At 36.0% G+C, this 14,558-nt stretch overlaps 1 protein-coding gene, 1 long non-coding RNA gene and 1 other non-coding gene across 3 annotated transcripts in view; 1 reads left to right on the top strand and 2 right to left on the bottom strand.

The window, feature by feature from the left end:
- The window catches only part of LOC139691680 (zinc finger protein 497-like), a 33,098-nt gene extending 31,769 nt beyond the window's left edge, over window positions 1-1,329 (bottom strand). Inside the window, exons 1-2 of the mRNA XM_071589524.1 lie at window positions 1,172-1,329; window positions 638-847 (exon numbers count right to left, since the gene is read on the bottom strand). Coding sequence (XP_071445625.1) covers window positions 638-847; window positions 1,172-1,306 — 345 coding nt within the window. The 5' untranslated portion in view covers window positions 1,307-1,329. The remainder of the gene's footprint in view (window positions 1-637; window positions 848-1,171) is intronic.
- Window positions 1,330-6,249: 4,920 nt separating this feature from the next.
- On the bottom strand, window positions 6,250-6,366 carry LOC139691745 (U5 spliceosomal RNA). Its single transcript, XR_011701679.1, has one exon. It is a non-coding gene; the product is annotated as a U5 spliceosomal RNA (small nuclear RNA).
- A 929-nt stretch (window positions 6,367-7,295) lies between these two features.
- On the top strand, window positions 7,296-13,647 carry LOC139691710 (uncharacterized). The gene is made up of 3 exons (XR_011701671.1): window positions 7,296-7,639; window positions 8,863-8,988; window positions 13,564-13,647. It is a non-coding gene; the product is annotated as an uncharacterized lncRNA (long non-coding RNA).
- The last annotated feature ends 911 nt before the right edge of the window (window positions 13,648-14,558 follow it).

The raw sequence follows: 14,558 nt of genomic DNA, 5'->3' as shown, positions 1-14,558 counted from the left end.
AATAACACGATCATCGATGGAAATCTAAGCTGCAGATTACATATAAACACATTTGAACATAATTTTCTATTATTGTTGTGAATCAAAGGAACACTTTGACGAAATAACAAGATATTCGGTAAAGTTTATAGACGTTTCCGATGTAAATAATGAAAGAGGTATGACCTGAATAGCATGAAATTGGGACGTAAGGTAAACAGGCGAGGACAGACAAATAAAAAAAGAAGGGCATTAGCTAAGTTTGGAGTCGTTAACAAGAGAAAGGGCAACCTATAAGAAAATGAAACTAAATTGAGAGCAAAAACAATATAAAACCAAAGAGATCCATTCCCGACGATAGGATAAGGCTCACGTATATACATAACAAATAAACCTATCAACACAATTTTCTGACCGATTTAATCGCCAATTTCTTAAGATCAACACAACAAATCCACTTAAATAATCGTACTACGGTCAATAAGCTATAGAGTAAACCAGTATTGGATGTGGTTATTTTTTCTTTTGGAAGGAATGAGAGATAAAATTAAACTCATAAAGGATATATGGTATATACGATGCATTATTATCATGGGAATGTTATGCTACCCGCATCTACTACAAACCAACACTAAAATAACTAAACACTGATACTCACCGACACGGGAGAATGCTGGCAGTCAGGCGTTTCTACATTGTACGTCTTGGCATAATCTATTGTTGACGTAACAATATGACATTGGTTCCTGAAGAGCAAAAAACTAGGCAATGTTTCAACGGGAAAATTGCTCTTAATGCCGTAGAATCTCTTCAACTTTGTTCGGCACTCTTTGCAAATTGCCCTGGGGTATATGTCATCCGCGGAGACCTGCAAAAAGTAATCAGAACGTAACTCAACATCTATTGAAGCACATAGGTAATGGAATCAAATCCGTTGGATCGCAGCATATGTTTAAAGAAAAAGTTGAAAAATATGAGGATAGAAACCGCTCAAGTTAAATTTTCAATATGTTTTGGGCGAAAACTTTCATTTCAGGATATTAGACGCTAGGCTAGCACAAACTACAGACCATTAAAAAATTAACCATACAAATGTTCACCGTACAAGGGTGCAAATTCTAGGAAGTATCCTTCACAAACTTCTTAAATTTAAATGCGAGTAGTTACACCCGAGTCCACTACAAATACTCACCACTACATGAAACAGTTCTGATATGACCTGGGCTACAGTAAGGTCATATATTTCATTCTCCTTGAATATATCTATCAACTCAACATTTTTCCCGAGGCAAAGCCGGCACAAATTTGTTTGATATTTTCGGTGCATGATTTCCGATGAGCGGAAACTCCTCAATGCCATTAATAAATGCCTGGACATGCACACTTAAGATACAACTGTTCCCATTACTACAAAATGTGTTTCAAAACATACAATCACACGTGACGCATGCGCTAAGACTCGTTCCGGTGTTGCCATAGTTATTTACATTTCTATTTTGTTTTTTCCCACGCATATTCGAAATCTAGAATATAAAAAACTCCCGGCAGTATTACTAAATATATTATACAAGTACATGGAATATCAGCGATATTTTGTTCACATATACGCAAAGAAGATGTCCAGAAGATGAAGCTGTTTAAAGCTCGATAAAAACGCAGGTTTGGCTAAAGTCTACCTTTTTCGTAGTAGGATAAGAAAAGCCTACTTTCGTGTAATCGATTCATGTTATTTTCACTTTAGGAAGACGAATACTTTCAAGATACTAAAACTGAAGAGTCTCATGATTAATTCAATTCATATTAGTATAGCTCAGCTATGAATTCTGAACGTATCAATGATAAAAAAACCTTCTTTTACCTAAATTCTTCCAAGATAATAGCTGATTACAATGTTACCACGGGTTTCAGAAAGGTTAAGTATTACCAAAACAGATAATCTTTTCTGGTAATTAGTAGCAAAGAAGTTGGAATTTGAGTATAATGTGAACAAATAAAATTTCAACGAGTCGATTTATAGGCGGAAATGACTGTATTGAAGAGCAATCTGTTACAAAAGATTACTTTGTACACTTATGTATTGAAGGTGTGCGTATTGCGTGAAATTTTAATTCCCTTTCAACGGGAAAAATATTAAATACTTTGATGAAAAATGCTTTATCAGTTTCTAAGTACTTTGAAAATCGTGCAATTGTGTGAGATGAAATAAAGAAATTACCCTTTCAGACAATATACTATATGAATAATTCTTTTTGGAGCTACACACCCTTAACAGTTAACAGAGAAGAAGAAAATTAAGTGAAAAGGAAAATATATAAATGATGAATTAATTGAGAAAGTCAGCTTCAGCATTTATAAAGTATGCATTCATTATCCACCTTAAAAATTATAAAAATACCAATGATAGAAAATATGGGAATTTCAAATTTTGTTTGCCATAATTTCTAATACCTACTGAAGAGCATTCAAATAGTAAAATATTTACTCCTCATGAATTTCTTTTGTCTCTTGAAAATGAACATTACAGTCTATAAAATCAAATGAATAGGACACCCCATACATTAGCGATCAAATTCTCGTAATACTTAAACAAAAACAGCCTTTTTAGTTCCTTACCATGTCCCAGGTAGTCCTAAAAACGAATAAAAAGCTGGAATAATATTTCTAAGACGAGATCCACTCTTTTAAACTCAGTATTATGCCCGAGATAATCATTTTGATTGACAATTACCGGGAGTTTTATAGAAATAGCTTATTGCATTACTATAAACACAAAAAAACATGAGACAACGTGAATTTGAAGAACATATAAACATTCAATGACGTGTGTTCATTACGTAAGTGATTTACGGATTCATTCGTTGATGAAAGAGAGATTTCATTGCATTTCAGAAATTTAATCGTCCTTATGGACTATGATTTGGATGAAACTGTGTAAATGCATCCATAGATGGTCATTCCACATAATAATAACCAATGTTTGCATTTGTTGTTGTAACAAATGTATCCAATTGCAATACCTTTTCCTGTGGATGGCGGATTCGGAACAATTTCCCACCGACGATCGGACAACCCTGACATGACCTTTCTAATTGTTCGTGGTGGAAATAAGGATACGAAAGAAACAGCTTCAATGCCTATAACATGAGTTTCAGAAGACTAGAATAATACGGGAGAGAGTGTACAGCTACGAGAACAAGAGTATTTGTGGCACAATATTTACGATCCGTTCATGGAAAACAAAGAATAGCTCAATGCGTTCCGAAATCTCATTTTGAAATTGGCGGGGGTTGGACGGTTGCTTTGGGGAAGGGCAGTGGTGGGGGTTTTCTTAGTTGGAGGGAGGGTTATTTGGAAGCAAGCCCGGAAGGGACAAACACTACGGAATACTGCCATCAATCAGCCTTGTTTGGAGGTAAGAAAGCTTCTTAATAACATTTATACATAAGAAAAGCATTGCCAATGAATCAATTATGGAATCACTGTTAGATTTGATAGCCATTAAATGTTATTTCATGTGTAAACTAACCTTGATAAATGCGTCCGGAAGTCGAATAATCACAAATTTGTTCCTACTAGCAATATGTTTGAGAATTGTTGTATTATAACCGTTACATTTCTATCGCTGTGTGCTTAATGATACACGTTGGCCCATTTAGTATTATTAATTGATATGAAAATGGATTCTTTTTTACAATTCCCAAAGTTAAAGTCGCCCGCCGTTACATGATATTTATTTATTGATTTAAAACCTTAGTATTAAAGCTTAAGAGTCACTGTTTATTTAATGTCATGGCAACGGTTCATAGCGTAACTTTATTTGTAATAACCTGAATGTATATTTGTTCATTATTCCGTGTTTTTGTATGTTATAATACCGTGCTCTCAAGTGAGTAATTAGTCAATTTCTGTGTGGATAAACCGATATAATGCTGTCACATAAACGCAGTTGGCTGATTAATAGCGAAACAACTAGTATATAGGGCGTAATATGATAATTGTCAAGTGATTGCCACCAAATAGCAAGGAAGCAGTTTTGGAGTTTTGAGTCCACATTTCTTCTTGAGACGACCACGGCGTCAGTTCAAGGAGTTTCTTGTTAACCCCTTTCCCCAGTCCTCTTCTGAGAATTGGTAAACCCCCCACCCTGTACCTCGGCCATGGAATTTTCCATGTTCGCCTACGCAGTACGCTAAGGTGGCCCACGGCGACCTTTCGTTATAAAATCCCTTTCTATGACCATCTCTCTCTTCGCCCTCTTCTGCTGGTTTACCCATGCGACCGTACTCAAAGCTTTCTTGACCGCGCCAAGACATCAAGGCGTATTCAGGAAGTTTTCTTCTTAAAATCCGAACATATATACGGGTGTGTACCAAATGTATCGCATTCCTTGGAAATGTCGTCTAACTAACACTCACTGTTTTCTTATCAATTTGGAGACGTTTGTGCATTCTTCGGAGGTCTCTTCTGTTAAAACTTCGTCCCAACTAATTGCGAATGAATTCGTGATACCCATTGAAAAGGTGAGTCTAGTTTAGTCGTACTGCCATATTTATAGCCATGAAGTAAAACTTAACAGATGGCATAAGGACTCTTAATTTTGACCAGGTACATTTAAAATGTCATTGAAGATAGAAAAAAGCTAAGGTATATTATGATTGAGACAGTGAATAATGCGTTATATTTGCGAACATTGCTTTTAGCTGCAATTTCACTCTGCCATTGATTTGGTAATTTTCAATAATCATCTATTTTTGGCATTTCTTCCGGAAACACTATTGGTTTATGCCATTACGTTTTCGATCTTTAATCAGTGTATTAAATTATTACTGTAAGTAATAACTTTGGAATGGTAGTGTTTATTCGATTTTAGTTAGAAATATGATAATCATCAGAACAATTTTATTGAATAAATAGTTTTTGAAATGTTCGGCGTCTCTTAATTATTTGCTAACGAGTTGAATTATTTCACATAACCATAAGTTAAGGAGGAAATAATATCTTGCAAAACCATAACTCGTTGAAAAGACTCTTTGGGACCTTTCAGAAACGTTAAGTATATTTATTGTAGAATACATCGCTTGCGCTGATTGTTGTTTTTTTATTTTTATATGTGTATCCGTTTTGTTTGAATTCATAGCTGAGGTGGTGTTTTATTTTTAATTACAGTAGTCAAAATCATCAGTATTTCAATGCTAGGGTTGGTTTACAGCAGCCCTCCATTCTACTCTATTTAATGTCAATTCCCTCAATCGTTGATACACCCTCCGTTTTACGTCCTTCTCAATTTCCTCTGTATGTGCATATATCTTGGTCTTCCTCGTGGAATGATGTCTTCCCTTCTATTATATTCCTAGTCAATCCCTTGTGCCTCTTCTTTGTCGTAGTGGGTTCTCAATGATAGCCTTTTCCTCTTCTGTTCTTCCAATGTTCCATGTCTCCGATCCGTAGAGTGTCTTGCACCCATGAAAGTTTTGACGAATTCCTTCCTTGTTTTCAATCCTATGTACTTTGAACATTAGTAGTTGCCTCTTCTTATTCATTAATTAGCGTTCTTACCTTGGGCTATCCTTCGCTTGATGTCGGTCAAACTTCTTACATCCCATGTTACCAGTACTGCTGCCGAGGTACGTAGATGAAGGATATTCCACTTAATCTAGTTTCACTCTTCGTATTGTAATATGTCTGCATTCAGCTTCCATCTTCCGCACACATAAAATGAGTTTACCTTTCTTCTTTTTCATGCACATAGTAAATATTCCCCCAGTACTAGATAGTCCATAGGGACTTTGAGAGGTGCTTGCAGGTGTCCTCATCTCTCGCGTTTCCGCCACTACTGTCATGTCATCTGTGCAAACCGGAGCGTGTTGATGTCTTCTCCATTTACCTTAACTCCTTTCATAACCAATTCGTGTGTTTCTTCTATTGCCTCTTAGGTTGAATATTGCTGACGCGAGAATCTTATAATAATCAGCAGGTATTTGGTGTACTCTCCGGTAGCAATTAGGCTGGTATTGCCCTAGGTACATCTAGCTATGAATAGATGTTTGCTTTGGATAGAAGGAAAGAAACCTACCATGAATCAATTTGTTGTATAACTTCAGATTCCCTCTGCTAACCGAGGTATAGGTTATTTTCATTGTCGGCAAACCACGTTTATTTCTAACCATCATCGGACAACTACCGCAATCGTCTATTCTGATAAAGTAATACTCCGTCCCCTTACGGTCGGAATGCTTTTCCGAAGAATATTTGCAGTGGATACCAGTTATTTGGCCCAACAGGGTTGGGCTCAGTCAAAAATTGTCTTGTAAGACAGAAATGATCCCCTCCACGGAAATCTTTAGTAAAAGGCGAAAGATTTATTCGCTTGAAGGGAATCCAGTCTACATGAATTTGGGAAACTGAACAACCCGGTTTTAAATAGACTTTATGTACAACTCGTGAAGTAACTACTATGGGAAATTAAAAATTCATTTCATTATAATGGACCCTTATTTGATGTATATCCCATAAATAAAAGTATAATGTATTTAATTGAGTCATTTTCATTCTTTTAACGTCATTTCACACCAGTAATAATAATTAAAAGACAATAGTGTCAGACAATTTTTGCAAAGTAGCCATCTCGCGGCAGTAGGCCAACTTCCAAGACGTGGCATTTTCGCGCACGGGAGGCGGTTTGTTTGATTGCGAATGTGGTGGATGTGCAGATTATTACAGATGTTATACACTCAAGTTATCCACTGCACAAAGATTAAATGTGCACTAGAGTCTATATAAACCTCCTACCGTTATGATTAATTAGATTCTTACTGCAATAACATTGCTTTATTACTAATAAAACTTTTAATAATTGCCTTCACGTTGAGCATCAATGATATGACTTTGAGTTATAGCTACTTGGTTGAAGCTTAATTATTATTCGTAATTTGCTTGAGGGATACGTTTAATTTTGTTTCTTCGAGCAATCTGCGTGGTTCCTTTACGGTAATACATTTGTGTATTTTGCAATTATGTTAATGGTGTATGTGGTAACCATTTCTACTGATGATACATTGAAATGTTTCGAACAGATGGTTGGTTGGTGATTTGAGACTTTTTACAGTTAAAGTTAAGGAAAATGATTGCGTTTCCATGCTTTTTCATTCAAAAATCAAAGTATTCTTTTCGCCAAACGTACTATTCGCGATCAGCTGACGGAAATTTCTGTTTCAGCGCTATATCGATTCCCCTGTTTTAATAACAGAGGAACGTGGATTGGAACCGATTGGATTGAGGAATAGATTCCGCGAACTAGTATTATGGTTGTACGAGTGTTGCGTGAAATTATGTGGTAAAACGTTTAGCATTCTCAAGTATTCTCAGTTTAAGATATGAATTAATTCTTGTAAGCGTTCATCGTATCAGTTGAGACAACTTTTTAATCAAAGCGAGCGTTGTATAGTGAAGAACGCGCTGCTTCTTACCTCGGATCGATGGTGAAGTTTGTTTTGCCGTGATATATCTCTAAAGGTATCATTTGAAAATGTCGGTGGATGGTAGTTTATTTTTATGCAGGCTATGTCTAAAATCCGACCACTGGCATGTTAATGTATTCGATGTGAATAGAACAGATGGTTTATTAGTATTTGAGGTAATTCAGGACCTACTGCAGATAGAGGTGAGTAGTTGACCGTAATTGCATCACGTTTAACATTCATATCAGTCGGTAACTTTTGATTTGAGCTGGTCGGTGTATTGTATTTCCCTCAAATGACTTAGACGTTCCTATTAATTGCATTTTATGTAACTAATACGTTGGTTGCACACAAGGCAATACTACCTAGACTCGCTTGTTCGTGATATTCACTAGATTTTTGGTGGTTTTATTTTGTTGGAGTTGTAGCAAGTATACTTAAAGTTAAAACTTATAAAATACGCAATTCTTTCCACACTTTGTGCAACGTAATATTTATCTAAACAAGCAATTGATATAATCTTATAAAATGCGATATGACTACTATAATAGTGCTAAGTGGAGCGGCTTTACCTTATTTCTTGTGTGTCGCCTGTTGCTCTATCAAAAATATCTGGGTGTAGGACTGATATTGTCTTGAGGCATGTCCGGGAATCGAATCCGGACCATTTGGTCAGTAGCATTGTGCTCTAACCGCTGAACTGCCTCGTTACCCGTTTAAATGATAATTTCGGCCAATAGAATTTAAAAAAAAAGTGGTGGTAGCAAGTTTTCCTTGCAAAAACATTTCTTTTTTGCTCTGTTCTAACTTTCGATTATGTCTCTCCGTAGGTGCGTTCGTCAACCGACGCATATGAGACGGGAATAGTCCTTTTCCGCTGAAATCTTTAATCCTGCTCCTTCCGATATTTCTTCATTTTCCGTTAGCGTTCGTGTAACGAATTCAATTGAGAAATAATTTCGGTCATTCGCAAATGTATTAATAGCTTACGTAATATTTGGTTGCGCCTAAGACGACTTCGTTGTTTGCCCCTAACGACCAAATGTGTTTATGTTTGAAATGTGCGGCGTTTTTACGTATTTTTTGTTTGAATGTCACTTTGGTGTGATCTTGAGGAACTTCAATAGAAATCAGTTTAATTCTGAGTACGTATTGCTGCTTATAAATTAAGCAGGATGTGATGAATGGTAGGCCGTATGTATATTTATTTCATCATAGTTTTCAATCATCAGATTTCACCCTTGACGGGATGTTAAATTAAAACTGTAGCCATAAATATTTCTGGAGCTTTAAGCAATGAAACGCAGATGCCTAGGCTTCAAATATACATCACTGTGGCCGCGTAATATACTCTGAGGGCCTAAACAAGAGTTGTGATGTCTCTAAATGCAATCCCTGTTGTTACGATCTTTTGTGTTTTTCCTAGGTTCACGAATACGATGGCCTTCCGTCCACCGCCTGCCGTGATTGCTGCACTAAACTGGGCGAGTTTAGCGATTTCAAGAAAATGTGCATCAGGTCTGCCAGTGAGCTCTAGAGAAAAAGGCTAACCGTAAGTGTTCTCCTAAAGGAAAGAAAAATTAAAAGGTATATGACTGACAGTATTTTTCATCTTTAAAACTTTTGCTTTGAGTTCTGAGATGTCTTTGTCGATCTGCAGACACTTAATTGAGCACCATACACTGTAACTCACTTCACAAATAGAATATTTTTTCAACTAAGTATAAATACTTCTCTCAAGTACTTGAAGACGCTTCTACGGTAGTGTTTGATTTCTTTTGCCATTGTGTAACCGAGTCATCTTGCAGTTTGTCAAAGTTACCTGGAAACACAGAAGTTGTACAGTTTTTTGGTTAGCTAAATGAAATATCTTTTAATACACGAGGTACGTGAACTGTGGCCATATTAAAACAATATATTGCAAAATTAAGTCTACATCGATAGTTTTGTGTCCCCTTCTTATTCAAAGTACTCTCTCAATTCGTACTATTGCTATGCCTTTTTATATTTTCCATCTGCTTCTTCTATTCCAATACTGTTTAGAAAAACACCCTCCTTGAAAGTCTTCTTTTAGGGCAGTTTGGCTTTTAATTAGTTTGCTCGTGTCTTTTCTTGCTTTATTGTGTCTCTTCCACATCTTGTGCTCAGTGATATACAGGGTCGCACCCAAAAGTGGTAGGACTGATTTTTTTATTAGAATTTTATTGACGATATACTTACATCGACTTAATAATCTTCAAAGTATGCTCCTTGAGCTGCTACAAACTTAGTATAACGTTGCTCCCATTCCCCGTACGCCCGCTGGAAATTTTCTTTGGGGATGCCATTGATGACCCTCATCGAAGCCTCTTGAACGGTCTTTATCGAGTCAAAACGTCGTCCCTTGAGCTGTCTTTTCATCAGGGGGAAGAAGAAGAAGTCCAGTGGTGCCAGATCAGGAGAATAGGGCGGGTGCGGCAACGTGGCAACACCGTATTTGTCCAGGAGCTGTCTGGCGACGAGCTGGCCATGGCGCACCATCTTGGCGCACACCTTACGCATGGCCAAATCCTGTGAAATAATGCGTTGGACGTTGGATGCAGACAGACCCAACTGGTCTGCAATTTCTTCACCGGTTAAGCGTCGGTCTGTGTTCAGCAGTGTCCTCACTCTGTCCACATTCGTGTCGGTTCTTGCCGTCCAGAGCGTTGGTCGTCTTCAACGAGCTCCCTACCCTCTTTAAACAACTTGTGCCACTCAAATACTGTGGAACGGCTTAAGGCAGTGTCCCCATAAGCCTGCTTGATCATATCGAGGGTCTCAGTCTCAGGTCCTAACAAAAAATGCATTCACTTTCCAAAATTGTTTTTACCTACAGACAAAAGGCACAGCGATGGGAACGAGGATGGCACCATCATACGCCAATCTCTTCATGGGCCATCTCGAAGAGACCTTCCTGTCACAGCAACCCCTTCAACCTCTTTTCTGGGTCCGCTACATAGACGATATTTTTATTCTCTGGACACATGGCTCTGACTCTCTCAACAACTTCTTATCCACCTTAAATTCATCTTTCACGGTTAAATTCACCTCTTCCATTTCTCCACTCCACCATCACCTTTCTTGACACAGACATCTCACTTCAAAACAACAAATTCACCACTTCGGTACACATCAAAGCCACTAACCATCAGCAATACCTACACCACACAAGCTGTCATCCTCAACACACGAAACGCTTGATTCCTAACTCTCTCCCTATCCGCGGACACTGAATTTGTAACACCACAGCCACTCTCAACAAATACCTTGCCAATCTACACCTTGCACTCCTCAAACGCGGTTACCCAGAAAAGTTGCTACGAAATAAAATCCACAGTTCCACCCGACCACACACACCAAACAATAACAAGCCCACATCTGACGCAGGACTCATCCTTTGCACCACCTATTACCCCGGATCACACAGACTGAAAACCCTCCTTAAAGAACTGTTTCCAATTTTTTATGACAATGACGCGACCTCATCCTTACTACCCCAATGCCCATCTATCGCATACAGACGACCCGCCAATCTCAAAAACCTTCTGAGATCCACCAACCCTTTGGCGCCCCCCCGTGACAAATTTCCCAATATTTCCCCAACTTGCAACCGCCCCCGATGTAAAACCTGTCCTCTTATTATGCCTACTCCCCTCTCCCTACATCCCCTCATAGCCCCCCACCTCGTTCCCACGCTAATTGCCTCTCAAAAAATATTATTTATCTTTTATCATGCAAACATTGCACTTCCTTCTACATAGGTGAATGCATTACCCCCTTATCCATCCGAATGAATAATCACCGGTACTCCTGTAATTCTGCCTCACTCTCTTCTCTTCCTATCCCTTCACACGCCAATTCCCACAACCTTTCATTCGACCAGTGTTTTTCCCTCAGCATCCTAGAATCCCTACCTGATTCAGCTACCAACATAGAGGTGAGAACTCGTGAATCCGCCTACATACTATCCTTCCGTTCCTTTAAAATTCCCACCCTTAACCGCCATATTTAATTTCCCTCCCAGCATTCCCTCCACACCTCCCCTCCACGCCCATAACTCTTTCCCCTCTCCTGATCCATAGCATATTTTCAGTCTCTCTTGAAGAAGGCCCCTGAGAGGGCCGAAAGCTCGAACAATTTACCGTGTAAGTGTTCTTTTATATGTGTCTATTCTTTTCTATTTGTGTTATGTTGTGTCAGCCCATTATTGTGCCGCTCGTATGAGTTTTTCCGTACAATCGTTATATATATATATATATATATATATATATATATATATATATATATATATATATATGTATATAAATATATCAATATATATATCTATATATCTATATATATATATATATATAAAAATATATATCTATATATATATAAACATATATATAAATATAAGTATATATATTTATATATATATTTATATATATATTTATATATATATATATATTTATATATATATATATATATATATATATATATATATATATATATATATATATTTATATATATATATATATATATATAAATATATATATATATATATATATATATTTATATATATATATATATATATTTATATATATATATATATACATATATATATATATATATATATATATATATATATATATATATATATATATATATATATATATATATATATATATATATATATATGGGTCGCAGTAGTCCAGTGGGTAGAGCGTTGGACTGTTCCAAACGTATATCCCCTGATGAGATATCATTCTCTTAAAGTGTATTCTGAAATCTTTCCTCATATATGCCGTATCTATGATACTGGGTACGTTCGAAAAGTAATGGTTTTATTTTTTTTAACAGTGGTGAATCGAAGAATTTTACACAAACACTGAAAATTCTTCAAATGACTCTCCTTGTTTCAAATTCTTAAAATTCTTCAAAGTACGGTTCTGTTTTTTTTCTGTGTATTATTAAAAAACAAGGTTTCCTAATCAGTGATGACATTTTCCGATCTTACATCGAATATACCATAGCTATGAAACTGGGTGCATTCTAAAAGTAACTGTTTTATTGTTTTTTTAAGTATGAATTGGAGAGATTTGCGCAAACACTTTAAATTCTTCAAAGTACTGTCAGTGTTTCAAATTTTTTAAATTCTTCTAAGTACTCTCCTTGTTTCAAATTCTTAAAATTCTTCAAAGTACTGTTTGGTTTTTTTTCTGTCTATTATTAAAAAAAAACAGTGATGACATTTTCCGATCCTTCATCATGTATTCCATAGCTATGGTACAGGGTGCATTCCAAAAGTAATGCTTTTATTGTTTATATCAGTGATGAATTGAAGAATTTTACACAAACACTGAAAATTCTTCAAAGTACTCTCCTTGTTTCAAATTCTTAAAATTTTTCAAAGTACTTGACTGTTTTGTTTCTCCGTTATATTCAATAACACTCGTTTCATCACCAGTGATGGCATTGTCCCAAGAGATGCCTTTTAGTTCTTGAATATCTTTCTGTTACAATCTATCGCGTCCTGTCCTATCGTTATGTGAAATCTCTGTGATCTATATTATGTACTGATTGAGCGAATCGACCTTCTAACCTTATAAATGAATATATATTGCAAATATTTGTTGATCTTGTTATTGTTATATGACACTTTGGTATTGACGCCGTCAATATGCCAGTTCTATTTACCTGTGGAGAACGGTTAAAAATTTGGGTGGCATTGTCGACAGGCATGCAGAAATGTGTGTACGTCTGTTGATGAATTCCAGTGGACAATGTTTGTTTTATTTTTAACACTTTAATCAAAGTCTAAAAGAAACCTCTGAAATCATTTTTCAATTTATTTTTGTCAATGTCCAACAGAAAAGGTTCTGTCCGTTGTTGTAATTATTGTATTAATCTGATATTATTGCATTGTAGACCCATTGTATTAAGATGATGTTTGAATAAATCTATTCCTGTTAAATTCTTTGATAAATATATATCTATATATTCTAATGGAACAATTAAAATTGGTCTTATTGCTCTGCAAAAACAATGATAAAATATAAAACGTTATTTTCTCGTTGACTGAAATGGTTTTCCTCTCTCTGTGTGTGTTTTTCTACTTTCTGAAAAGGTGTACTTGCGAGAAAATGTGAACAAATGAAGATATTTGAAGGTGCTGATTTCAATGAATTAAAAATGTTGATTCTATCCTTAATCCCTTGTTTTTATTTCTAGTGTTTATATTATTCTTGAGAGTTTATTCCACCATTCCTAGCCTCATGTATGTCCTCTGCTCATATAGATTGTTCAATCTACAAATAAGAGAAAGAATTATCAGAGGTGATAATAGACACACCCCATGCCATACACCTAACATTGCCAATACCAGGACTCCCCATTCGCTACCACTGCAACAAACATTATAACTTTAAACAGAGTTACAGGCACGTTGTTGTGCAATGTAAACGATTATAATTAAGTGAAAAAAAAGGTTTTTTTGCATTAAAAGGTTTCAAAAACCAATATTATGGTTAGTTTTTTCGTATACGTAGTTAAAAAATAAATAATGATAAATATTACCCAGCAACGTTGTTAAATGCTTTTTAATGTTTTCCATGGATATGGTTTCTTCCTTTCTTGTTATATTTTGCTCACATCGTACATTTCAGCAGAACCCAATTAAAATTCATTGGGAGTTTAAAAAGAGTCTCTTTGTCAAAGAAGTACAGCCAGCTGTTGGTTGAGAATATTTAAAAAGAGGGAAAAAACTTCAAATGACATTACTGGTGGCATATTGTACCATTTAGAGGAAGAAAATTAATGAAAACAGCAGCATACCAATGACACACACTACTAATTACATCATTTTTATAAGGAAATTACTAAAATATGGTATTTCTGGGTGATAATAATAAATCAATGGTTCAGTCCATATCTTCAGGGAATACCTCAAGTAGTTGAAATAATCCCATCCTAATTAACCTAAAAATTACAAAGCAAACTGCCAATTGGTTGAAAAATAGTTCAAAAGAGGTATACCTCAGGGCTCTATCCTGGGTCCTTTGCCATTTCCACTGCACATAAATAATATACCAGATTGTATCTACGTCGGCAAATACATTTTTT

Source organism: Hetaerina americana, unplaced genomic scaffold, assembly GCF_022747635.1.
Source record: "Hetaerina americana unplaced genomic scaffold, ioHetAmer1.1.p SCAF_39, whole genome shotgun sequence".
NCBI classification, from domain to species: domain Eukaryota; kingdom Metazoa; phylum Arthropoda; class Insecta; order Odonata; family Calopterygidae; genus Hetaerina; species Hetaerina americana.
The sequence above is the reverse complement of the archived record's forward strand: the minus strand, read 5'-3'. Positions and strand labels throughout refer to the sequence as shown.